The following is a 27,635-nucleotide window of genomic DNA, read 5'->3' on the forward strand; positions in this document are numbered from 1 at the left end:
TAAGGCCACCAGCTAAACTCCCTAAACTCCCACCTAGCAAATGCAGGCTCCCCAGAAGGCCTCCCCAGGTAGGGGGAAGGCCTTAGACCAGGAGGGGTGGGTTCTGGCTGGCGGTCCCAGAGATGGGGGCTCTGGCTAAGCCAGGGGGCTAAGCTTTCGGTAGCTAACTGCCTGGGGTAGTGAGTAGAGAGAAAACTTGGAAGCAGAGGGAAGTTTGGGAACATTCTTCCCAGAATAGCTTTAGAAATAGGACAGCTTTACAAAACACCTAGGATGATTGAAAGCAGGTGGGATTGAAGCCGATGCCCTCTGGAGATGCCTGTCAGACCCAGAGTTTGTCAGAACTCTGTAGGTCTTCCTGATTGTTCAGCAGATCTCAGAATGCAGCTTAAGACGTTCCTTCCCCCAGGCCCCCTGTGCATACTGTGTTAGAGACAGTGTCTGCTGGAGAGCAGGCCCAGAAACATCTGTGGATGGAAGGACAGATGGAGGGAGGGAGAAAGGGTTGGAGGAGTGGATGGATGGAGAGATGGAGGGATGGACGGTTGTAGATCCAAATTCACCAGCTAAAGTCCTACAAGAGGATCCATGACAGAGACCACAGAAATCACAAGTGGTTAGTTGTGCCTTCACTTCCTGTGTTAGTTTCACCTGGTGTTATTTTCAGTCTGCAATGTTGCCTTCTCCTTGAAGGATGGCATGTCCAAGCAGGACTTTGGTGCTGAAGGGAGGCCCGTCTGCTGTCCTCAGTGCCCAGGGAATCGCCATTTTCTGCCAGCATCCCACACCCCTCCAGCGTCCCCGTGGGCCTTAGCTTCTCGCCAAGCTCCTTTCTCCAAGGTCTTTAGCTCCCATAGAGAGAGCTTCCTGGAGTTCCGATAACTTGCAGTTGTTAGAAGATGGGCCATCTCATGGGCCACCACAGATGTAAGTCTGTCTATCACCTTCTCATCCAGCCAGGATTGTTGAAAGGGAGCCCCCAGATTAAAGGAACTCTGCAGTGAAGGCTTGCTGAGGGGGAAAATCACTTCTTAGTTTTATTTACTTATTTAAGTTTCTTAAAAGGGCTTGTAAAAAGGCACTTGTACTCCGTGGACTCTTTCAAGTATGTGGGTTGTATTTCCCCCAGGAGCTTACTAACCTGGAGGGTGGGACAAGATCGCCTTCCTCCGGGTCCCCAGAACGGGGTTCATCCTTGGGTTTACAGTCCTTCTTTTTTGTCCCTGGCTTGATGACTCTGTATGGGGAAGAACTTCAGACCCTTTCCCTTTGTGTAAGGGTTTATTGGAAGGATAAAGGATGGAACCTAAGCCACACATGCCTTGAGAAAGCTGAGCTGTTTGCCATCCACAGTACTAAGCCAGGTGTCATCTTTCATGTGCCCGCCGTACCAGAACTGCAGGCTTAGGGCAGAGGAGGGAAACACCCCCTGAAAGACCAGTTTTGAAAATGGCAAACGTTTCCACCACTCAACACTTTTTTTTAGCCTTTGAATCAGTGAGGGTCTTTGCACAGGAAGAAGGAACTTGCTGGAGGTGGTTAGAGCAGAAAGCAGCTAGCTTATCCATGTGGACATTATTATAAGGAAGGGACCGTCTGACCTTGGGGCGATGCCCATGCATGCTGCCCTGCACTCTCAGACATGTGCACCCCGTAGCCACCCCAAGGCTGATGGGGAAGAAGGCCCTAGAATTAGAATAGGCTCGTCTTTCTAACATACTTATGGCTTCTGGGATATTTGTAAGCATGCTCCTACCTTAAACGCCTTGAGCTGCTGGTGCGAGAGAACTGTGCAGTGGAAACTTTCTCCCAATCTCATTGCTTTCATCTGAGCTGGAGACCTACCGTTTCCTTCGAACCATCCTTTATACTGTTCAAGGCTTTCCTCTGACAGCTGGATGCAGATGTGCCAAGCCCAGAGTAAAAAGGGCCGTGTTAGCAGCCTGCACCCACAGCCTTCCTGGCCTGGGTCTCCCCAGTATTCTTGTCAAAGTCCCCCATGGACTCCAGAGCCTCCTGGGATCAGTCACCCTGTCGATGGTTTCCCATAGTGCTACTCCATGCAGATTATCTAAAATATCCCTAATTTTCTTCCCTTCAGACCCCATCTGTCTTAAGTCCTGTTTTTCTCATAGAAGGGCAGGTTTCTGATCAGTTAAACTGTGCCAGTGTGACCTGCAGTTGATGTTTTACCATGTGGTTTGTCCGGGGAGTCGCTGGAGAAACAGAGCCTTATCCTAAAGGTGCGGTGCTGATGGGGCACCCTCAGGCACAGTGGCTTGCTGCTTGCAGGGAAAATGCTCTAAGGCAGAGGGGAGCCTCTGGGATCACTCCGCGGAAGCTTGTACTTCTGGGTGTGCAGCCATCCTCTAATTGACAGGACGAGATTCAGACATTTAGATCTCACGGTATCTTTGACAGGTGGTGGGGCATGTTGAATGAACCCATTTTCCAGATGGGGCTCAGCAAGACCAATTGCTTGCCCAAGCTCACATAGCACTCTCTGCATTCTCCTTGGATGTTTGCTAAGGAAGCAGAGCCTTCAGTGGCAGGCAGAGCCGGTGGCACGGTGAAGGGACACCACTCCAGTCCTCTCCATTCCTCTCAGACAGTCAGAACATCACATGTCACCTGGGTAACACTTCCTCCGCCTGCAGCAGAGCCAGCGCCACCAGGGGCCGGCACAGGGGGAGGAGGTGCCAGACAGGATTGGTACCTCCAGCTTTCTGCCCTTTCTCTCCGCAGACCTGTGAGCAAGCTGGCGTTATTTTTATCTGGGGACACGGGCGTGGGAAGTATTTGTCAGTGTCATCTGGTAAACGCAGCTGAATTATCTGCTGTCCAAGGCACCCCCAAATAAGTAGTGTTAAGTGTGCTAAGATGTTCACATTTAAAAATACAGTCAGACTGATGAAAGATAATTTGCTCACAGAGCTGACATCACAACCCAAGCACAGAGCTGTCAGTGCCAGAGCCCAAGCTTTATTTTTACCCTCTTGGGGTTTTGAATCATCACACATAAGGGCTCGTGCTCTTTTTAAAACTGTCGTTCTGTATTTCTAATCCACAAGAGTGGAAATGGCCACAGTCTGCAGGCTGGATGCAGGGGCAGGCTATGCATGCTGCTACGACACGTGCCCAGTCAGCACAAGCTCCATTCTGAGCCAAGGGAAGTTGCTGCTTGGCGTGCAGGTGTCAAATACAGCCCCTAGTGGGTTTCTAAAGGCAGGCCCCTCCTAGGCCTTACAGTAGGTGGAGTCACTCACTGCGTTGTTTCCCAGTGTTATTCAAGGACCTCTGAGCCTTACTGGGTCTGAAAAAGTTGCCCTGTGGTGGGCAGCAGTGTGCGAGGTGGTGTTCCAGGCAGTGGCTCTCAGCTGGAGGTGATTTTTGCCCCCAGCAGACATTTGGAAATGTCTGGAGATATTTTTGGTTTCTATACCTAGGGGTAAGGGTGGGGGGCTGTGACTGGGGTAGGGACCTGCGATGCACAAGACAGCCCCCCACGATAAAGAAAAATCTGGCCCAAAATGTCCAGAGTGCCAAGATTAGGCAAGCCTGCTCTAGCAGATGGTGTCTCCTCCACCACCCAGCACATGGCTTGTCAGGAGGAGGCACCTGGTTAGCAAGACCATAGTTGGGGACAGTGACCAGTGCCACCTGCCAGCCCTTGGTCATGTGAATCAATCCAGGAAGGGTCTGTTGAGCCCTCTACCTTGTGCAAGGCCAGGACCACGCTGGACTTTAAGGGGCTGATGAGCAAGGTATGGTCTCCATCCATCAAGACCAACCACCCAGTTTTGAAGAGCACATTCAGCTCACCGGGTAATTTTATATCCATTGCCTTATTCAATCTCCCCGACTATCATGGGCCTGATGGGACAAGTATCAGCTTCGTTTTGTGGATGACCCAACTGAGGCCCAGTTAGGTGAATAACTTGCCCAAAGTCCCATAACTCCAAAATGGTGAGTCTTCTGGTCTTCCCACTAGATCATTTCCTAGTAAGGATAACACACCCCTTTAGGATCTCAGAGTTCCCTCTTCTCTCTCGGGTCATGTTGGATTCCATGTTGATGAGGAATCATTCCTCTTCTATCCACCTTAATAGGATTGGAAATCTGAATAAGGACAGGATAAGCTTCCCATCTTAGCATCCCCCTTTTTCCCAGAGAAACTTCCCTTTACAGGATGGCAAGGGGTGGGAAGGCAGACAGGTCACACCTGCCTTGGGCCCCAGCAGAGGAAGGCCAAGGAAGCAAGGAGCAGACCCACATCCTTGGAGCATCTCCCCGGCTGCCAGGCCACTTTCATTCCCATGGCGTCTAGCCCCGTTGCCCTTTCCCACACGGGGAATGTGGGACTGTGGGAGGTCCTGGGGCTTGCCCAGGTCCGAGGGCTGGGTGGGAGTCTGATCATCCAGGCCTGTCTGGCTTTCAAGCCCATTGTGCATACTCTTGACACATCAGTGGTTTTCAAACATTTTTAGCAGAGTTATTTTTTCCAAACTCAATTTGGGGCATATCCTCCACCATGTGAAACAGATCCAGCAGAGGGGTCTGCCCACCGGACCGCCCATCATCTACCCCCCGCAGGTGGCCCGAGGCTCCTGGGAACAAGACGAGGGCCCATCTGGTCTGCGGCCTGGAGCTCACGGCTCAGCAAGAGGGCCTGAGTGCTTCCTTCAAGGCCACCCCCACCCCTACAACTCCGGGCACAGAGCAGACATCAAGTCCAGATGGGTAGGACCAAATGGAATGGTGTGTTGCAACAGCGGGGCCCGTTCAGACAGAGCCTGATGGGAGGAACAGCTTCCATCCACATCTTTGCAGGAAATAACAGGCATGACAACCGCTTCCACATCCACGTCCCCATAAGGCCTCAGAGGACGGCAGGAGCCGGGATCCCCATTTCACAGATGCCAACTTTGGCCTTCCCCGAGCCCACTGGACCTCGTGTCCTTCTCTGCCCCAAGCTCCCCTCTGAGTGCCGCACCTGGGGCTGTAGCTGCACTGTCGTCCAGTAAACATTTGGGGATACAGCTTGATAAAAGATGTCTGCATCCCTGTCACAGCTTCCCTGAGGGACAATGCCCTATAAATGTTAATGTGATTTTTGAAGACTTCATCTGTGGCAAAGTTCAAAGTCGCGGGTGGATTTGGGCTTCAGGCTGAGTCATTCTGGAGTCCCCGCTATAGGCCAGATCTTTTTGTGAGCATTTCAAGGGGTTTTCTCAAATTCTATAAATAGTTTAATAACGCCTGTATAACCATCTATTTTTATCGCTAGCCTTCCAGACAGTTTCAGACTTAATGTGGCTGCTCATTGAAAGTAGAATTTCACAAGCCTTCAGTTTCCAATTGCTTCCAGAGCGTGGCCTGTGGGCCTGGCACTGAACAGTGGGATCCTGGACAGCACTTCTGCCTGGAGGAGGTGACCTGACCCTCCTGGTAGAACCTGGTCCAGGCAGAAACTCTAGGAATCTCCAGAAAGCTGGATGGGCTGGGTTCTGGCCTCAGCTCCCACTTTCCTCCCACAGAAAACCCTGGACCAGGCGCTTGTCCACTGTATACCTCGTTTCTCAAATAGCAGGCTGTGCACATAGTAGCTCTTTTTCTATTTAGGGGGCTCTCAGTTTTTCTTAAAGGTTTTCATATCTGTTTCATCATTCCGTCACCTCGTGGACCCTGTGCAGGTCAGACAGTCTCCTCCCATTTTACAGATGAGGACACAGAGGCAGATTTTTTGCAGACTGGCCTGATAGTCACGTGGTGCCCTGCCCAAACTAGCCTCGTTGGCCCTTTATTTTGCAGTGGGCTTGCTCCCAGAGTTGAGGCCATGGTGAGCACGCACGCCCCCCTCCCCAACCAGAGAGCTCTGCTTAAGGATGAGACCTACCTGTGCCGGGGCCAGACCTGGTGGATACCTGCCTCCAAGCCCATGGCCACCCTCTGGGAGAAATCCCAATTCTGCAGAGCCAACAGCTGGGCCCTCTTATCAGGAGGGACCTTCAAGGAAGCGCAGGGCAGAGGCAGGCAGCTATCCTATATACCTTTTCAAACAGGATGCCTTTGGGGGAGAAAGAACAACAGAAACAGAGACCTAGGTTCCAGCCCTACCTGCCTTAGAAGGATGGTCTGATTCCTGGACCTCATCCTCCAGTGTGAGATGCTGTGTGGGGTAGAGCTGGTCCTGCTGGTGGGAAGTGCTTGGGAAAGAACATTGTTATGCAAATGGACGGTGGTACTATTACACCAAAGTCAGACAGGCAGCTGGTGAGGCCAGCGTGCCAGCACCGCACCGCAGAGTCGGCTGAGTGTCTGGTTACTGAGGGTTGCCCTTGGTCTGTGGACTTAAGCACTCCGACTCACCTGTCCCTGGCAAGTGGTACCTGTAGGTGTCTTCCTGAGGCTGGAGGAATCCTGTGACACCTGCTTGCAGGAATTCCTGCTCATCCACCAGTCTTCCTGTCAGGCAGTGCAGCCGTCTCTTCCTGCTCAGGTTGAAAGGAAAACTTCCAGCCTCTTCTGAGGGCTTTTCAAGGCCACAGCCACCGCAGGTGCTGGCTCCCCCTTGCCTGAGGATGAGGCTTCGTGCCTGCATAAGTGCCAGACAGAATTCCCACTGAATCAGTCCAACTTCTCAGCTTCTTTCCGTTGCACCCCAGCACCACTCCCCTGCCTACCCCCACCTACAGATCAGCAGAGCTGAGACTACTTGACCTGATTTTGCCAACCCAGATTTTGCTTACACCCTGGGAAGCTTGGAAAATATCTCCAGAATGTTCTAGATTCAACTGAAAGTGGCTGAGAGCAGTTCCCAGACAATGTATTCCCTTCACCTGGTGCCAAGTGCCAGGGAGAACGCATTCTCAGCCACGATGCCCACCGGTCACAGAAAATGTCTCCAGGGCCTTGTTTATTAATAATCATAAAGGGCCAGCATTTGAGGCATGAGGTTTATGTCTGTTTTTTACAGCAGATGCAAGATTATCCCAATAACATCACTCTCTCTTCATCCTTTTGGGTGGGACTCAAAGGGCAGCAGTCACTGCCAGCATGTGGGGACATGACATGAGTCTCAGGAGCGTCTCAGGTGCTTATGACAGCTGCACTGATGGCTCCAGGCAAGGGTCTGTGTTTGCAGTGGGCAGCTGTTGTCTCTGTGGTCTGGGGATCTGTCGCAGGGCCCCACCTTGCCCAGCCACGGAACTGGCCGCATGACTTGGGTCTGGCAAATCAAGTAGCCCCCATCTCCGCGTCCACAGTGGTTGGTCTGCGGGATGGTCATCTGACAAGCAGGGCCAATCAGAATCCTTCCCTGAGATTTGCAGGTTGGACACAGGAGAGAGGGGGTCTGTCTTCTTTTGGCTCACACGCCATCATGATAAAGACTGCCATCTTTGCCATCACAGAGGAGACCCTGGCAGGGGAGAAAGTGGTCAACATGCACGAAACTGAAGCAGGCAGAAGCACAAGCAGGGAGGGCCAGCTCTGGCATTGTCTGAGCCCTGTAGACAGCCATGTTCTTGAGAATCACCCCAGCTGTCTAAACCACTTCAGGCCCCGTGTGCTTAAGCTAGTTTAAGGGGGTTTCTGTCACTTGCAACTAAGAACACTGACAGTGTCTGGGGGCAGAGCAGGGGAAGCAGTAAACCGACCAGGGCTTTGGCATTATGTGGTTGGGAGTCTCTGGGCCATGGCCTGGAGACGGCAAGGCCACCTGGGGAAAGGTCCAGCCTGGAGTAGGAAGAGAAAGGACATGCCAAAGGCAGGGCCCAGCGGCCATCAGAACTCAAAGTAAGCAACCAGTCCCAGGGCGGAGGCTACAGCCCTGTGCTCACAATGGCCTGTAGAGTGCCTTCTCCCTCCTGACAAGATAGAGGCCCACCAGACTGTTGCCTGAGCCAGAGTGACCTGCAGGTCAGATCCCCACTGTTCCAGAGTCAAGATACAGCTGAATCCCAGGGCCAGGCCTCAGGGCCCAGCAGGACCCAGCCAAGACTGGCAGCTGTGGCCGTGATGTGGCCGTCATGGCCAGCTATGAATGCAGCCCGGCGGCACACCCCTTGGCTGGAGCTGCACACACAGCCTGCCAGAAGGAAGGGGCGGCCAGGTCTGGGGCCGGCTTTGGTGGACAGAATGACTCAGGGCACAATGACCAGGAGGTCTCACAGCCACTTCTTAAACACCTACTGTGCCCCAGATCCATTGCACATGTCACTCCTTGAAGCCAGGGAGGTCTGTCTGACCCAGTCAGAGTGATGCCAGGACCTGAGTGATCCTTCCATCCTGCTGCCCCAAGTGGGTGTGTGAGAGGCAGGGCGTGAGCTGCCGCCCAGGGAGGACTGCCCAACACACAGGTGCCGGCCAGACAGCCCTGCCTCCCCTCTCCTCCTCTCATGCTGGGCTCTGCAGGAAGGATGCCACCCGGCCTCAGCCCACCCTCCTTTCCCACTCGGCCCCATTCCATCCCCATGCCGGGCCCCAGGGAGCCACTGTTCCACCACAGAGGAGGGGCCTGTTGTTGTGCTGACCAGTTCTTTTTGGTCCTATGTCACAGAAACCAAATTGAGGTGGCTTTACATCCCTGAATCCCTTTTCGTAAGGATACAGAGGCGTCTCATGGGGGCCCAAGATCCTGGGCAAGGACAGGAGATGGCACATTCAGGGTTCTCTGTCTGGCTGCGGGGACTTTGATCTGCTGTAGTGTTTCCAGCTCCCCGTCCAGGCTGGCCCCTGGCTTGGGAATGCCCCTGCCACTGCCTGTGTGACTAGGTGCCACCAAAGGGCCATATTGTCTTCTGTGAGGTGGAAGCTCGTGCCCTGAGGTTCCCCCAGATGATAATGACCAGGTTGGGCAGGACTTCCCAGGAACGACCCAGGGCCTGTTTCTACCAGCTGGGGGCGGGCCAGCAGGCCCTGGGCTGAGAGACAGGGACAGAGGAGGGAGGGGGGAACTGAGGAGGAGAGTGTGCAGGTGGGCTTCGATTGCCTGGCAAGCAGTGTCTGAGGGGACCGGCTGACTGAAGGGGAGGCCTGAGGTCGGGGAGGAGCCGGATGAAAACCACAGATGACCATATCACGAAGGGCGACTCTGCAGAACGGCATGGGCTTGCTCGATGCAACCCTGCAAAGGGAAAAAGATCCCAAATAAACAAAGGAACCTATGACACCCTATGACAAAAATATTACCCACAAAAGTGAAACAGAAGCCACGAGACGGCCCTGGAGCAGGGGGACCAGGCTGGCACAGAGCGGGTGGGAAGACTGCGTCGGGGAGGGAAATAACAACCACAAATGAGAGAAAATGCGGATTCAGCAAACATACTGACCTGTCCTCTCAAGTCTTAGATTAAGGAAAGAATGGCAGCGGCCTGTTCCCTCTGAACATGTTGCCCTCTTAAAGAAGAGATGTCTGGTTGTTTATCATGGCATCTTTACCCACGTGTTCACAACCACCTGCTCGAACCAGGTACCATCCTAGGGGACAAGGCGATGGATAAGACAGCAGGATTCCAGACCTAGAGAAACTTTCTTTCTAGCGAAAGGTCAGATCCTCAACAAATACAGGACCTGACAGAGGTGATAAGGGCTGGGAGGAAAATACAGCAGGCTTCCAGACGGTGAGCCCTGGGGGCTGCTGTCCTAGACGGGCAGTCAGGGGAAGCGTCCCTGAGGAGCCAACAGGGGAAGTGAAAGTTTGAGCTGAATTTAAAAAAAAAAAAAGAGCCTTCTATTTGAAAATGACTTTCCTCATTCCAATATAAAGCATTTTGGAAAATATTCTCTTTAAGCCCTCCAACCAATGGCCGGGGGAAGGACTGGGCTCAACTCCTTGAGGGTGGGCTGTCACCAGCTCCCAGTACCCACCCCTCCCACATCTCATCGTGACTTCTCAAGGAAAAAGAAACTTCTTGCCAGCAGGAAATAAAAGGGCACTTTCTCCTCCACACTGGGGACATGGCAGCCGCCGCCACCTCTCTGCACAGAAACAAACGAGAGTCACCAGGGGTGTAGAAAGTGGATGGACAAATTTCCCTTGGTCATTTGTTTCAGAAGGAGGAGAAGGAAGTGATGGTGAGTTTTCAGGGATCGGCGGGGCTGCCATCTCCTTCAGGAAGCTTCGGAAAACACGGAGGTCCTTGTGCCCTAATGCCTCCCTTCTCTCAGGGCACCGTCTCCCTGCTGCGGCTGCTGGCCACCCGCTCTGGACGGGGGGTGTTTTCCCCCTTTGCCTGTAGGCAGCTGCTTTTGGCTTGACCGCAGGACTCTATCATGCCAGAGTTCATGTGGTTATCCAGAGTGGGGAAGAATTTCCCAGAATGCCTTGAGAAACCTGAGACACTGAATGGCTTTCAGGGCTTATTGATGTGGCCAGTGCAGGAAATAGCAGTACGTCAATAAATAGTTTTAGGCAGGAAACAGGGCTTAAATGGTAGCCTTAAAGTTTGGGGAAAGGCACTAGGGGTTGCTGGGAGGGAGCCTGCCAGTCAGATGAGAACCTGGAGCCAAATACCAGACTTTGAAATGGCTGCCACCAATCTGAGGCCCCTTGCTGGTTCTGGATGCAAAAGGCTGAGACTGAAGGCGGAGCTGGTGACCCAGGGGATGGCTGGTTTGGGTTGGCAGAAAAGAGATCCTTGTTCCGGAGGAGAAGCTGGCAACCTACAACATATGTACCCAGAAGAGACACATAGGCTGGCTTTTGGTGGCCTCTGGGCTGGGCAGGGTCACAACCCACTTCTCCACCCTTCTAGTGAGAATCGCCACTAGCTGGCAGGTCACTCCAAGAGTTCTGATGTCCCAATCAAAAAAAAGGAAAAAAATCAAGGAAAAATGTCACAATCTGCCAATTTCTTTTTAAGTAACTGTTTTTCTGATTATAAAACAAAATGTTCACAGAAATGTAGGGAAATTCAGAAAATAATAAAAAAAAAAAAGTTGAAAATAAAGGTCATCCATAATTCCACTATGGAGAAACAAACCACTCTTAACACTTGGGCTATTTCTCATCTTTCTTCCTTTAAAAATTTTTTTTTCATGGATGAGATTATACAATATATGTAATTTTGCTTTTCCTTTTTTTTACTTAGCATCACAGAGCCATTTTCCCAAGCTGTTACAAACTTCTCATCAACATAATTTTAACGAGTGTATGAATCATCATTTTCTTAATCATTCCTCTATTGTTAGATGCGTAGGTTGTTGAAGTTTTGTGTGTATTAACCTTATTTTTCCTGTTATTTTTAATTATTTCCTTATGATAATCGTCCAGAAGTGCAATTACTGGATCAAACAATAAGATCACTTTAAGGCTTAAGATTTTCCAGGAAAGTGATATCAGTTTACACTGCCCATAGAGTGAGAGTATGTCTCACTGCATCTTCACCAGCATTGACTACTACTGGTTTTTAAGCTTTGCTAGCATAGTAGGTGAAAAAAAAATTATATTTTCACTTGTTTGATTGCTACTGAGATTTAATTAATTTTTACATATTTATCAGCAATTTATGTTTTGACATATGAATTATGTTTTAATGCCCTTTCCAATTGTCCCCGAGGGATTTAGTACTTTTAATACCAATTTGAACAAGCTATTTATATATTAAGACCATTACCCTTTGTCCCATTTATTGCAAATTTTTTCCTAGTTTGTCAATCGCCTTCAAAATGTGTTTATAATATTTTGATACATTCCTCTTGTTTTAATGGAGAAAGCCCTTCTTCATCTAGAAATTTGATACTCAATTTTCTTCAAGTTCTTACCATTTGTCCTTTTTCTTTTTTTCTTTTTTTCTTTTTTTTTTTTTTTTAACATTTACCTCTTTATTCCATCTGGAATTCATTTTAGATCCCAGTGTGAAAGGAGACTCTAAATTATCCTTGCCCCTCGTCCCTCCCCACACACACATAGACAGCTGTCTCTGAACCATTGCTTGAGTGAATAATGCTTCCTTTGCTACTGACTGTGGTTCTCCAGGGACTATGTGATAAATCCTTATAGATGCCAAATTTGTTTCTAGGCTATCTGATGTAGCTGTGCTGTCTTATGTCAGTTCCACACCCTTTTCATTATTAAAGCTTTAGAATAAGTGTACGTAATATAATTCTTTCCTATTTTCTTTTGTTTTGTTTTGAGCTATTTCCCTATTATTCTTTCAAATTACTTTTAGGATGACTTTTTTCAAGTCTCCATTTCCCCTTTTTCTCCAAAAAGTTCCCGTTGGAATAGAGTACAAATTGGTGTTAAACCTGTGAATTATTTCAAGGAGAATTACCATCTTTTCAATGCTGTCTACCCATTAAGGAATATTATGTTTCTTCACTTGGTTAAGACTTTTCTCTTAAATTTCTCAGTTCAGTTTTGCAATTTTCTTCATAGAAACCTTGCACGTTTTTAAATAATGTCATTTAAGAATTTCGATTGTTTACTAAATGAGCTTTTGTGCATTAAAATATCTCACTGGTTAAATTAAAAACCTGTTGATTTTTCTATATTAAGTTTGCATCTAAATTCTCATTGATGAATTAGTTACTAAACTCTCGTTAATTCTAATCTTTATTAGAGAGTTCTTTTGGATTTCTCATATATATAGTCATATCAAATCATTTTCCCTCCTTCCTTCAAAGGTCATGGATGCTGCTGCTCGTTTTTAATCAGGCCTATTGATGGAATATATTACATTTATAGATTTACTGATACCAAGTCATCCTTGCCTCTCTGGGATAAAATCTACTTGGTTATAAGGGATCCATTTGTTAGTATTTCATTTAGGACTTTCACATCTATTCACATGAGAAGGAGTAGCCCATAGACTTCCTTATTTGTGATTTACCATCATTATGAGGTTTTGGTAATAGGGAACTGGAAAAGCTTATCTTTTTCTGTTTTTGGGACCAGTTTACGTAGCAGAGCAAGTATCTCACTTTTTGAAAGTGTGACTCACCTATAAGAGTCACAAGTTTATATAATAGGTATTCTTTCAGGACTTTTCGTGTTTTTCAGTATTTTCTGGCTTTTTATTTTTTAGTAAGGTTTGGTGATATTTATTTTCTAAAAGAGCATCTATTTCATCATTTTTCCAAAATCATTAGCACAGAGTTGTAAATAGTTTTTATTGTGCTTTTTTTTATCTACTTCATATCTGTTTATATATATTGTTCATATTTCTAATTTTATTTCTATTTCTTCTTTAATTTTATATATAATTTCCTTTCCCTATTTTATAATTAGTTAATTGCTGGCTTTATCTGTATTTTGCCCTTTCATCTCTTCCCTTAGTTATTGGTGGTTTGGTTTTCTAAGCTTTTTGAGTTGAATATGTAGATTAACACTGTCCAACAGAAGTATAATACGATCCACATATGTACTTTTAAATTTAATATTGTATTTTATTATACTCATTATATCCAGAATTTCAACATGTAATCAGTATTTTTAAAATGTGAGATATTTTACATTCTTTTTTTCATGCTAACTCCATGAAAACTAGTGTCTGTTTTACACAGACAGTGCATCTCAGTTTAGAGGCACATTTCAAGGACTCAATAGTCACATGGGACTAGTGGCTACTGTATTAGCTGCATAGGTTTAGAGGATACATTTACTTCTTTTTTTAATTAGTTTTTTTTTTTTTTTTTTTTGGCCAAGGGAGGTAATTAGATTTATTTATTTTTAGAGGAGGTACTGGGAATTGAACCTAGGAACCTGTGCATGCTAAGCATGCACTCTACCACTTGAGCTATACCCTCCCCCTGCTTCCTTTTTTAATAGCCAAAGTAGTTAAGACAAAAATTTACCTCTCATTATAGCTTTGACCACATCTCACAAGTTTTTACAGCTCTTTATTTCCTAAATAATCTATTATTACATATTTGATCACATCTTTATTCCATCTTTCTTTAGGAGAATACCTTTTAAACATCCAAGTAATGGGCTAAGTTTTTCATTGTTTTTAATTCTTAGTACAAATATGCAACCTGTACAATTTCTGTATTTTAACACTTACAGTAGAATCACAGTTTATAATTCAGGCTTGTTTCGATTTTATCTTATTCATTACACTAAATCATCTGAGTAATCAACTTTTGTTCATTTAACCAGCCATAGAATACTAGTGATTTCGTTTCCCAATACTAGTCTTTTCCTTATGTTTAATAGCTTTTGTTTTATGTATTTGAGTCTATACTATACAGTATTATAATGTTTTATATGAACTATATTGGCTTGTATTTCTATCCACATAAATTAACCTCTTTATTTTACTTAATGATTGTTATCTTGAAAACTATTTTGAGTTTACTTGTGTTTTAATTTTATTTTCATTTTACCCATTTATTTATTTTATATATCTTGTTTTATTTTAATCTGCTAGTGGTTACTAGTGTTTTCTTTTAATATTTTTTAAAACATATTGTAACATCTATTTCTCTATCAAACTTAAGAAAGAGGCAATAATCTGAGTCTTTATGGTCTAAGGTATTAAATTTTGTGTCCTTTACAATTTTCTGCCCCTCTCCCACCAGTATTTATCAGTCTTTAGTAATTTAATCTTGGATTGTTAAGTTACTACTACTACTACTATGAAATTCTTATTCAAATTACATTTAATTTTCAAGTATCTTCTCTTTCAAGGATTATTTCTGGCTTTTGACTCATCCTTATAACCAAAATTATAATTACTTATTTTGACTTAACTTCATAAGTCTACCTGCTTTCAAGTTTTCATTTCTGGTCCTTCTATACCATGATTTTCTCAGAGTTGAGTAAGAAATTTCTTTTTGGCTGAAGCAAGCATTCAAGAAAGCTTTTCAGAAACAGACTCACAGACATAGTAAACAATCTTATGGTTACTGGGCGAAAAGAGGGTGGGAAGGGATAAATTTGGGAGTCTGAGATTTGCAAATGTTAGCCACTATATATAAAAATAGATTTTAAAAAACAAAATCTCTTCTGTATAGCACAGGGAACTATATTCAATATCTTGTAATAACCTTTAATGAAAAATAATATGAAAAGGAATATATGTATGTATATGCATGGCTGGGACATTGTGCTGTACACCAGAAATTGACACATTGTAACTGACTATACTTCAATAAAAAATAAATAAATAAAATTTATGACCTCCAGTACAGTATGTTTTTAGGAAAAAAAGATGAAGTTTTTAATTTTTAAGTTATTTTTAATTGTAGTTTTTATTTATTTATTTTGGTGGGAGGAAGTAATTAGGTTTATTTATTTTTAGAGGAGGTACTGGGGATTGAACCCAGGACCTCGTGCATGTTAAGCATGCACTCTACTGCTTGTACTAATTGTAGTTTTCAGAAAAGACAAAGTTTATCATCTCAGCCATGTTCTAAGTGTGCAGCTCAGTCGTGTTAAGGATAGTCTCATTGCTATGCAGTCTCCAAAACTTTTCATCTTACAAAACTGAAATTCTAACTTATTAAATAGCTCCTCATTGCCCCCTCTCCCTAGCCTCTGGCAATCATCATTCTACTTTCTGTTTCTGTGAATCTGACTACTCTGGATACCTATATAAGTGGAATCATACAGTACTTGTCTTTTTGTGACTGACTTATTTCGCTTAACATAAATGTCCTCAAGGCTCATGCATGTTGTAGCATGCATCACTGTATTCTGAGATGGAATAATACCCTGTTGTCTGCGTATTACTACATTTTGTTCATTCATCTGTTGATGGGCACTTGGGTTGCTTCCACCTCTTGGCTATTATGAATAGTGCAGCTATGAACATGGGTGTGCAAATACCTCTTCAAGATCCTGCTTTCAGTTGTTTTGTATACATCCCCAGAAGTGGAATTGTTGGGTCATATTGGTAATTCTATTTCTGATTTTTTGAGGACTCACCATACTATTTTCCATGTCAGCTGCACCATTTACTTTTTATTTAAAGATAAGCACGTGGGTGGGATTTTTTAAAAAAAATTTGCTTGTGTAAAATGTCTATCCCTTGCTTTCACTCAGTTGGGTGTGTTCTTTCCACCTCAAACATACGAAGATGTTGCCTCAGTGTCTCTGAATTTTATTATCAATTACAGAAGTGTAAGGCCAACCATATTTTTGTTCCTTTGTAAGAAACCTAGTGTTTGTTTTTTTTTTTCCCTTCAAAGCTGTTTTTAGAAATTTTCCTTTTCCTTAAAATTAAAAAAGGAGATTCTCCTGCTAAGTATAAATGGTGGGGCTCTGGAACACTGTGAACCCTTTTTGCCTGAAGAGTCAGCTCTTTTTTGTTTTTTTGGATTTTGTTTTCAACTTGAAATTTTTCTCTCTTGTTCCTTTAGTTCCGTGTACTCTGATGTTCCTTTTGTAAACTCTAATTCATAGGTTAGGTGTTCATTCTCTGTCTTCTCTTTCATTTTTCTTCTTTCTTTTTTTTTTAAATCTATTTATCTCTGTCTTCAGCTCTCAAGCCCTTTTCCAAGTCTGTCTTATTTCACTTTTTCTGCAGTACCCATTCTGTCCTTTACTCCTTCCAATTTACATTTCATATTGTTGTTGGATTTCTGATCTCATTTGGTTCTCTCCTAACCCCAGTCCCAGTCTCACACTTCATCTCAGCCTACAGTTTTAATCATATCACAGAATCCATATTACTGTTCTTAACAGACGTTCAGTCCCACATGTTCGTCCTTGGGTTTTTTATTTTATTTATCTTTGGTTTATTGTAGTTGACATTTTCAGAGTTATGCATCTCCATTAGGTCTTCAAGATAAGGCTCCCTTATCCTGCGGTGCAGGACTTTCCCATAGACGCCGTATTTCTTTTCTCCTCCCTTTCCCTTGAATGAGAAAGCTGGGTTTGGTCTTGGTTAGTTACTCAAATCATCCTTGGAATTGCTCAGTGTCTGCTAAGGTAATAGCAGAGTCTCCACCTTGGACCTAAAGCTGGTGGCTGTAAGCACACATCCCAAGTTCAACTTCCAGTACTTAGCAGGCACTCAGTCTTCTAATGAGCTCTGCCGCCCAAGACAGATTCCTCTCTCAACGCCACTGATTATCAGGAGGAACCTGAATCAAGCTGTAGTTCTTTGATCAGATATAATCATTTTTTTAAAAACTCCAGTCCCTGGTTTGCACTGCCCTGAGCCTTTTCCTGCCCCAGAGGGCTTTGACTGAGAGCGCTGTGCCTCTGAGGACACAGGGAACCTCCCCAACTCCTTCTGCCCCTGAATCTCCAGTGACTGGGGTAAGAGCAGTGCTCCTGGGAGCTGCCTTAATGCACAGGCACGGGGCCTTGTCAGTAGTTACAGACTCTGCCTACCAGCCAGGGGCAGACAGAGGGTGGGCTGAAGCTTAAGTTCCCTCCCGTCTCACCCCTGCCTGTGATCTTGTGGGCAGGAAGCCAAGCTGCTCTGGGCAACTAGAACTTCTTGATGACAGCATTTTAATGGTAAAGAGACTGTGGTGAACTCTTATCTTCCTCCTCTATATCTGACTTCACAGGTATTTTGGGGGGAGATGGAGAAAGGGCATCCCAGGCATTGACAGAGAGGCACCATTTTAACTCCCAAGACGGCACTTTATATAGTCCTCAGCTTGTGGTTCTCAACCACGGTTGTACATTGGAATCACCTGGCAAGCTTTCAAAATGTATCAGTGTACTGGCTCCACCCTGACCATTTACACAAGCCTCTTTGGGGCTGAGTCCAAGCATTAGTAGCTTCTCAGTTCCTCCAGATGACTCCAGTGTGCAACCAGGACTGAGAACATTTAGCTTAGAGCAGAGAGCAATGGAGGGGCTTAGGTTCTTGTTCAAGTTCTTGTGCCGGTGACCCTGGTCAAGTCTTTTCAACTCTTTGTACCTCAGTTTTCCCCATTCTAAAATGGGAATAACGCTGCCCCTGCTCTGACCATAAAAGGAAATCATGGGATAAACAGAAGTTAATGAGAGTGTAACCACCCAAAGTTTCATGACCTCAAGGCCAGCAGTACAGCATCCTTTGCAGATTCTGGGGCAGCAGGGAAGGTAATTCATTGGGTCACAAGAATGAGAAAACCACAGGGCAGTCCCTATGGGAACTGCCTGATCCAGATTCTGTACTAGGGAGGAGATCCTGCTACTTTTGGGGTCCCTGGCTAACCCCAAGGGACTATTCCAAGGACTCTGCCCTGGCTCAGCCTCCAGGCTGAAAGGACCCCATGCGCTGGCAGACCACAGTTGTATACAGGTGAACATTTCAGTGGGAAGAGAGTGGTGAGGCAGGAGGCCTGAGCGCAGGTGTGAGGCCCATGAGATCTGTGGGTATGAATGGACCTCCAGGGACAGTCCAGACCTGTGACTTGGTGGAAAGTACAGACTTGGAAAGGAGTAAGAGCTTGGCCTCTGAGGTATTACTTTTCCAATCTAAACACACCATCAAAAAGGAGGGGGCAGGGGAGTTGGTCTCCAGAGCAGGCAGACCAGGGTTCAAGTCCCAGCTCTGCCATTGCCTCATAGCCAGGGGTAAATTGCATAACTGCTCTAACCTCAGACTCACCAGCTGTAAAATGGGGCAATACCAGGACCTGCCTCATAGGATGATTGTGATGATTAGGTGAAACATTGCAATGAAAGTGCTTGGTTAGTGTCTGCCTCAAAGATGGTAGCCGCTGCTCCTTCTGTTTCACACACACACACACACACACACACTTGAAACTGATGAAGCTCTGATAGTCATAAGCTATGACCCAGGCTCTCAGAAGCTGGAACTGGTGGGACTTCTCTTGGAAGTCTTCTCATCCAGCCCCTAATTTGCCAGCCAAGGAGACTGAGGCCTCACCTGCCCTTTTAGGTTTCTGGATGGCACCTTCATTACACACGAGGGATCAACATTAACCAGGTCATCCGTAGGGACCTTCCATCTCTTCAAAGGCACTGATTTCTAGTTGAAAGTAGTAACTCTTACATCTGAGTTCCCCAAAGTCCCTTTACCTGGAACCCCACCCCACCATGGCTTTTAATTCCTTCCGTTTTGTATCAGTTATGAGTGAGTATGTCTTATCCTAGCCCCTACTGCAGTGCCTGGCACACAGTGGGGCAGTAATATTAAGGAAGAGGAAGGAAGGAATGAACGAATGCCTCTAATTTTCCTTCTCTGCTCCAGGCCCCTTGCAGGCAATGGCTGTAGCTGTGTCTCTAACCCAGTACGGGGGCCAAGATGGGCCATTGCTGGACGGGTGTGGGGCAATGTTCTGGTTACCCTCCCGGCCGTGGAGGCATGATTTGGAGATTAGCAAAGGGAGATAGTTTAGCCACAAGGAGTTGAATGGAGGCAGTGATGACTGGGTAAGGGTTCATCCTCCCCTTTATTTCATTGCCTCCACCTCAGTATTGGGGTCAGTGAGGCAAGGCTGTGTGGCCTCCCAAATCGGAGACAATGAAGAGGTGCTCTGGCCAAAGGTCAGCCTTCTACCACAGCTGAGTCCTCGGCATTCACGCTCCAGCCACGGGTCACCCATCCCCCTCCTCGTTGAAAACATGGGGTTTACCAGTTGCCCAGGGCCAGCCCTTAGCCAGCGGGCAGCGCGGCAGAGCGGGGCAGTGCCCGGGCCCCTCCCACCCCTCGCGCGGCTGACGTGGTCTCTTGTGTCTCCGCAGAAGGACTTCACGGTGCGGGAGGAGCTGCAGCAGCAGGACGTGGAGCGCTGGCTGGGCTTCATCACCTTCCTGTGCGAGGTGTTTGGCACCATGCGCAGCAGCACGGGCGAGCCCTTCCGCGTGCTCGTCTGTCCCATCTACACCTGCCTCAGGGAGGTAAGCCACCGCCCGGCCGGGTCCCCAGCCGGCCTGAGAGCGGGCGCTAATGACGCGCGTCCCGGAGGCGCCGGGAAAGCCGCAAGGCTTGTACCACGTAAAGTGATCCATCTTTTGGGAAAGAGAAACGTGACTCCCCCGTGCTTTTGTTTACTATCTGCAGGTTTTTATTTATTGAATTTACGTAACGGGAAATAGTCCCCCACAGGAAAGTATTATGAACTCAAACTGCAGTAATTCATATTCTAGAACACTGCCTGCAGAAAGGGGGCCTACAGAAAATATTATTCGAATGAATGGATCTTTGGACTGGATCGGTTTACCATTGAATTATTTATTCCAAAAATGTTTGCTTCTAAATTTCCCCTGAAGAAGAAACAAATAAGAAAAATCAAGAAACTTTTAAGAAGTACAAAGTCAGTGGGGTATTATAACCCACTTTAGAGGGTCACCCTTGGTGGTTCTCAGGGGATAGAATTGAAGGGGCAAATGTGGGAGCTGCTGGTGTCGTCCAGTGAGAGGCTGGTGGCTCAGAACACAGTCATGGGAGTGAGGAGGAGGAAGGCCATTTGTATTCCACTTAGATCTTTGAGTTTGAACCAAACAGTACCTGCTGACATGAGATGCAGTGAAGGGAAGTGATGCAGGATCCTCATTTACCTGCCTCCTGGCACCATTTCCTGGGATGAGGAAGCTGGAAGGGAAACAGAGTGGCGACGGAAACCAGAAGTTTGGGGGGGCCTGTTGGCGGTCCCCAGGGAGCTGTCTCTCTGTTGTTCGGGTAGAACTGTCTGACCCTGGGGACACAGAATTGAGTGTTGTGTGAAGCGTCCACGGGTACCTCTCCTCCAGGGGGGGTGGGCCCAGCCTACACCTCACAGGTGCTGTCCCCTCCCACCCTCAGCAGCCGGTCCCAAGACATAGGGAGGAGCAGCCTCTAGGGAATCAACGGGACCATGACGGGGAGTGGCCTGGGTTTGGCCACAAGGAGGTCAGGGGCCCCGAGGTGTCAGGGGAGTGAGCGCAGAAGCTACATGGGCCGTGTCGGGGAGTCAGTGGAGGTGAAGATGTGAATGTGGACAAGTCTTTGGAGAAGTGTTTCTGTGAAAGGCCGCAGGAAGAGGGAACTTGTCAGCAAAAGGCGAGGTATGGGGTCAAGAGACATTTCTGTGTTTCTGAAAGAAAGACAAGAGAGCAATTTAAGAGAAGGGAGAGAGTATTTGTAGATGTTTTTGAAGCATCATTTATGGGGAAATAGCACGTTCATCAAAGACTATGTGGATGCGCATGACAGCAGAGCATGCGGGCCTCTCCTGGGTGCTTTGTGACCCCGTAAGCCTCTGCCACTCCATGTAGCCAAAGATGCATCTTGACAAATGTACTTGAATTCAAACTTGTTTCTCAGATTCAGTCAGTGGCCTTTTGCAACTTGATTTCACTTTCAAAGTGTCCTCAGCTCAGACTGCAGCATGAGAGGCCATGGCTATGCTTTTCACATCCCTTTGGGATGCTTTGAAGGCAGCCCTCTTGGAGTCAGGGGCCTGGCCTCTTGGGGTCCTCCCATCCTTGCCTGAGTTGCCCTGCACCCCTGACATCCCAGCCTCAAGGCAGGGAGCAGCGCTGTTCTAGGTCAGTGACCTAGATTGCCCCAACATGTTCCCTCTGTGTGATCTGGGCACCTCCTGGTGTTGCTGTCACCTGCTCCCCCAAGCCGTGTGCTGGCCCTGGCTGTCAGGACACTTCTGACACCACCTGAGGTAGTGTGAACCTTCTGGTGTGAGATCCGGAAGGTGCCAAGAGGTCTACACAGACCAGAAACAAGGAGCCTCCCCTAATACACACTTGTTTGATGCATTAAACTTTTCAAGATGGTGTCACACAGACCCCTGCCATGCTCACCGTAAACCTAAAGAATAAATAGATCAACTGTCGCCTTCACCATTTCGTAATAGAGGAAACCACAGTCCCACGTTCCAAGCTATCTGCTTGAAGCCACCTGGTGAGAGATAGTTAAAGAATGTCGGTCCTGGGTTCAAATCCTGCCTCTGTGGGGTTGTTTTGTTTTTGTTTTTGTTTTGGCTGTGCCATCTAGGAGGAGTTCACCTGCTCTAAGCCTTGGTTCCTCACCTGTAAAGGGAGACCGTGGTGCTCACTCTGGAAGGATTGAGGGAGGATGCAGGGCATGCAGAGGATGCTAAAGTGCACTAAGGCAACTAGGTCAGAATGTGAAAGAAATGCCCAGGGGACTTGTTCTAGGGCAGGGCGGCTCTCAGGTCCTCCAGCCTGACCCAGGGTCTGGGTACAAGCCCAGTCTTAAAGGAGCACAAGGGCTGAGTGCCCTGCCCAGAGACACACAGGCAGGCCATGCCAGAGCTGGCCTGGTGCTCCGGAACTCCTGATTCAGAGCTGTTTCCAACAGAGAACTCAGATTCCCTGAAACAAGGTTTTAAGGAAAGATTGGGACATGAAGGGATGCTCTCGGCATCTCATCAGTCCTTCTGGAGGGCCTGTGCCTTTCCCAGGTTCCCGGAGACCCCTGAATTCTTAGAGTCATTTGCTGCCTCCCTTGCCTTATTACACATACACTCATACCCAGGCCTGATCCATGTCCTCAAAGCAGGTTGAGCCAGCTCTAGGAAGTTTCTAGAAGCCAAAGTCACTGCTGCTGCCTTTCTCCATGCTGGACAAGCTTAGTCTCTTCCCCTGGGGCCATGCAGATGGCTGACCCAAATGTACCCACCCTGCCCTGAGGTCTTCCCAACTCCCTAACCACCCCCCAGGCCAGCATCTCTAGCTGCCCACTGACACATCCCAAGTCACGCCTTGAGCCCTTCCAACAGGATGCACTAGCAGTGTTCCAAACCCTCCAGCTCAGTCTCTGTCCTCACGTGGCCCGGACCCAGCCTTCCTGTTCCCCTGTGGCCAGGCAGCATCCCCAGGACTCACCCGATTGCCTTTTCTCACCGTCATGGGACACCCAGTCCATCCTCTTCTTCGGCACCACCCACCATGGCTTCCGTGCTCCCTCTCCTCGATGCCCCTGAGTCAAACACAAACCCGCAACTCATCTTGGTACGAAGAGTCAAGCGTAAGGAGAAGATACGAAATTCTCAGTCTGGGGTATTCATGCTCACAGAGGCCACCTTCACTGGACCCGGGGCTCACTCAGATTGAATGCGTGCTTAGCCCGTGAGCCCCTTCAGACTGGAGGACATCCAGCTCTCTGAGACCCCCTACCTTAGAACAAGTCCCCTGGGCATTTTCATCCACACTGTGACCTAGCTGAAATAACGTTCCTTCACTCAGGCGTGAAACCCTGGACTCCATCCCTGGAGTCTCTCTCTTCCTTGCCTTAACACCTCCTCCCAGGCCCAGCTCAAGTCACCTCTTCTGGAAGCACCCCGTCCTTACCCCAGCTGCTCCCTCCTAAGCAAGGCACTGCACTCCATCCTTTTCACATCACCTTATGATATTTTTAGTAATGGTTTCAGCACAGTGGAAGGCATTGTCCAAAACACTTCATGCATTTTTTTTTTTGTCTTTAACTCAGGCAACCCCCTGAAGATGATCTTCCCCATCTTCCAGAGAACAGAGAGGTCAGACAGCTTGCTCATGGCCACACAGCTAGCAGGCGGCAGAGTCAGTATCAGAATCCAGATCTGGGTGCCTGAGTCCCTGCTCCTAACCCCCCTGCTTCACTGCCTTACAAGCAGAGCAGGAGCTTCTCTCATTCTGTTCTGGTCCATCCCCAGCGCCTGCTGCATGGTGGAAGCCAAAAAGATCTCTGTAGGATTGATTCTGATTTTGCCGTAATAGCAAGGGTCAATCAGAGATCCTTCTTCAAAAGATGGAAAAGAATAATTTTCAGTGATCCCTTTAATTGTTTCAGAGCAAATAGTTTCTGCCAAGATGGTTTTCCAAGTGACTGAAGAGTATTGTTGGTGACCAACAATCTCCTTGCCCTCCTAGTTCATATTTGCCTCATGAGCTCTTTTTAATTTTTTAAATATTTTAAAATCTGTATTGTGGTAAAATACGTACCACGAGGTCTACTCTTTTAACAGGCTTTTAAGTGTGCAATAGAGTACGGTCACCTCTAGGCACAACACTGAACAGATCTCTGGAATTTATTCCCTTGACATAACTAGAATTTTGTACCTGGTGACTAGCAACCCCCTACTTCTTCCTCCCCGCCAACCTCTGACAACTCCATCCTGCTCTTTGTTTCTGTGAGTTTGACTATTTTAGGTACCTCGTATAAATGGGAACGTGCAGTATTTGTCCTTCTGTGACTGTTTATTTCACTTGGCATAGTGTCTTCCACATTCATCCATGTTGTCCCAAATTGCAGAATTTTTTTCTATTTTTAAAGCTGCATAGTATTCCAGTTTGTTATAGACCACGTTTTAAAATCTATTCATCCGTCAGTGGACATTTAAGTTGTTTCCACATCTTGGCTGCCGTGAATAGCAATGCAACAAACATGGGAGTGCTAATAGCAATTTGAGATCTTGATTTCAGTTCTTTTGGAGAAATACCCAGGAGTGAGATTGCTGGATAATATAGTTCTCTTTTTAATTTTTTTGAGGAAGCTTCCTACTGTTTTCCATAGAAGCTGTACATTTTGCATTCCCATCAACAAGGTACAAGAGTTCTAATTTCTCTACATCCTTGCCAATGCTTTTATCTTTTGTAATTTTGTTATATATAATATAAATATGTAATATATGTTTATATTATATATATATATACATATATATATATATATATAAAATAGCCATCCTAACAGGTATGAGGTGGTTTTGCTATGCATTTCCTGATGATTAGTGACCTTGAACATCCTTTCATATACCTGTTGGGCATTTGTATGTCTTCTTCGAAAAAAATGTCTATCCAAATCCTTAGCCCATTAAAAAAAAAAATGGTTGTTAAGTTTGTTGCTATTGGGTTGTAAGAGTTTCTTATATATTTTGAAAATTAACCCCTTATCAGATGCATGATTTGCAAATATTTTCTCCCATTCTGTAGGGTGCCTTTTCGCTCTGTTGTTTCGTTTGCTGTCCAGAAGCTTTTAGTTTGATGTAGTCCTCCTTGTCTGTTTTTGCTTTTGTGCTTTTGGTGTCATCTCCATGAAATCGCTGCCAAGACCAATGTCATGAGAGTTTTCCTATATGTTTTCTTCAAGGAGTTATAGTTTCAGGTGTTATGTTTTAGTCTTTAATCCATTTGGATTTTATTTTTGTGTATGATATAAGAAAAGAGTCCAGTTTCAGTCTTTTGCATGTGGATGCCCAGTTTTCCCAACACCATTTGTTGAAGAGACTATGCTTTCCCCATTGTGTTTTCCTGGCACCTTTGTTTCTATCCACTCCCTCTCAGTTGACCATATATGCATGGATTTATTTCTGGGCTCTCAATTCTGTACCATTGGTCTATATGTTTGTTTTAATCACCATAGCTTTGTAATATATCTTGAAATCGGGATGTACAATGCCTCCTGATTTTTTCTCTTTAGAGTTGTTTCAAGATTACTTTAGCTATTTGGAGTCTCTTGTGGTTCCATGTGAATTTTAGAATTGTTTTTTCTATTCCTGTGGAAAATGACACTAGAATTTTGATTAGCAATTACACTGAATCTGTAGGTCACTTTGAGTAGTACTGACATTTTAAATATATTAAGTCTTCCTATCCAAGATCAGGAACAAGACAAGAGAGCGCACTCTCATCACTCCTATTCAACGTAGCACTGGAAGTCCCAGCCAGAGCAATTAGGCAAGAAAAAGAAATAAAAGGTATCCAAATCGGAAAGGAAGAAGTGAAATTTTCTGTTTGTAGATGATATGATCTTGTACACAGAAAACCCTGAAGACTCCACAAAAAAAGAAAGAAAAAAGGACTAATAAGTGAATTCAGTAAATTTGCAAGGTACGAAATCAACATAACAAAAATCAATTACAGTTCTATATGCTAATAACGAACTATCAAAAAAGGAAATTAGGAAAGCGATCCCATTTACAATAGCATCAGAAAGAAAGAAATACTTAAGGAATAAACTTAACTAAGCAAATGAAAGACATATACATTGAAAACTACAAAATACTGATGAAAGAAACAAATGCTAAGGTGTCCCACAAGCTGTTTTTCATAGCAGTCTAAGGACTCCTTCACCCTGTCAAGGTCCTCAGCCAAACTGTGACTGCAAGTGTTCCACACACAGGAGGGGTGTAATCAGGGTTTGTGGCCTGAGCTAAGGGTGTTGTCATCTCCCAACTCACCTAGAGCCCACTTACCAGGTTTTGGGTCACCATCCCTCATCCCCTTTTTCCTGACCCGACAATGCTCTCTGCCACCTCTGTGACCCAATGGTGATTTTGCTAGACTTCTCCAAGTTCTCATTGAACGCTTCTCTCTGGGCCCCTTACTTCAAGACCTTTGTTGAAAATTCCTCTGCAGGGAATACTAGGGGTAGCTTTTAACCCCTTACACCTGTTTCCTTTGAGCCGACTTTCACTGTGCACCCTGGGCATTTCTGTCCACTCTCTCTTATCCTTCCTCCCCCGAACATCCCACTTTCCTTCTCTCCATCCCAGCTCCCCCAGCCTATCGCTACCAGTGATTCCCATCCTCCTGCCCTCTTCCAAGTCCAAGTCCAAGTCCAAGTCCGGCAGCCACAGCCAGAGGTCAGGAGTGGAGGAAGGGAGGAAAGGACGGGGTGCCTCTGTCTGGTTGGCTCCCTTGCTCTTCTTCCCCCAGGGCCCAGAAGCCCCATCCACCCCTCCCTACTCTTCCTCTGAGGGGTGTCTGAGAGGCAACCCCCCTCCCCCACCCAGGGATGCAACTGGCTGGGCTCCTAGAGGAGGCTGGCAGGCGCAGGCTGGGGAGGAGAACACAGGGCAGCGAGTCATGCTTCTCAGGAAATGAAATTGCTCCGTGCAACAATGAGGGAGCCGCTTTTTTAACTTTTTGCGTGAGCGTGCATTCAATTGCTCACATTGTTTTGGCTCCGGGGGGAAATCTGACCTCGGAAAAGGCTGAGCTCAAGTGGGTATGGGTGGAGATCCTCCAGTATTTCACAGGGCTGAGAGAGTCCAGCAGAACATTCTTCAGACATACCTTTCCAGTGGGACCATTCCTCCCTTCCCAAGAGCAGGAGATTGGGGCTGCGCCCAGCTGCCCCCTGGGGTCAGGGTAGGGCCCACTGTGGCTGAAAGAAACCAATGTCTGCTGTGCCCATGGTAGTGATGCACTCTAACAGGGAGCAGAGACTTGAAATTATCCATTACGAAGCTCAGGACTCTCAGTTGCATCCTTAGGGGTGTGGGGTGCCTGCTTCTGCACTTTGGGAAACTTACAGAAAATGACAAATTCTCAGACCCCTTCTTCAACAACTAAATCAAACTTTCTGGGTGGTGGGGTTTGAGGAGGCAGGGGAGTTGGTGGAGATTTAAGCTTTCCACGTGACTCCAAAGTGCAGCCAAGGTTAAGATACATAGGTAGCATTTAGTGAGGCCACTGATGTGCAAAGAGCACGCCAGAAGGGCACAACCACAAGAGCCAGAGAGACCTGAGTCTGAATCCCAGCTCTGCCACGTACAAACTATGGGGCATTAACCTAATTCTTCATCTTTCCAAACCTCAATTTCCTATCTCTGCAGGGGAATAATAGCTATCACTGTCTCTGCAGGTTTGTTTTGAGGCTTAAAATGAGTGAGATGTTATGTAAAGCAAGCCCTTAAGTCAGCTGACATGTTGCAAATGGGTGTTGAATGCAAATCATATTCCAGGCATTGCTCAAGAGAAGTATCGCATCACGGGAACCCCAGAAAGTAAGATCCATTCTCCCAACTGGACACCAAGGCCCCCCACAATCACAGCC

General features: G+C 46.6%; 1 protein-coding gene across 9 annotated transcripts in view; it reads left to right on the forward strand.

The window, feature by feature from the left end:
- The window catches only part of CTIF (cap binding complex dependent translation initiation factor), a 283,059-nt gene that overhangs the window by 225,393 nt on the left and 30,031 nt on the right, over positions 1–27,635 (forward strand). For all 9 annotated transcript variants that reach the window (XM_074355340.1, XM_074355338.1, XM_074355344.1 and 6 more), the window contains one exon: positions 19,604–19,759. In XM_074355340.1, coding sequence (XP_074211441.1) covers positions 19,604–19,759 — 156 coding nt within the window. The remainder of the gene's footprint in view (positions 1–19,603; positions 19,760–27,635) is intronic.

The sequence above is a fragment of the Camelus bactrianus genome, chromosome 30 (genome assembly GCF_048773025.1).
Source record: "Camelus bactrianus isolate YW-2024 breed Bactrian camel chromosome 30, ASM4877302v1, whole genome shotgun sequence".
Lineage (NCBI taxonomy): Eukaryota > Metazoa > Chordata > Mammalia > Artiodactyla > Camelidae > Camelus > Camelus bactrianus.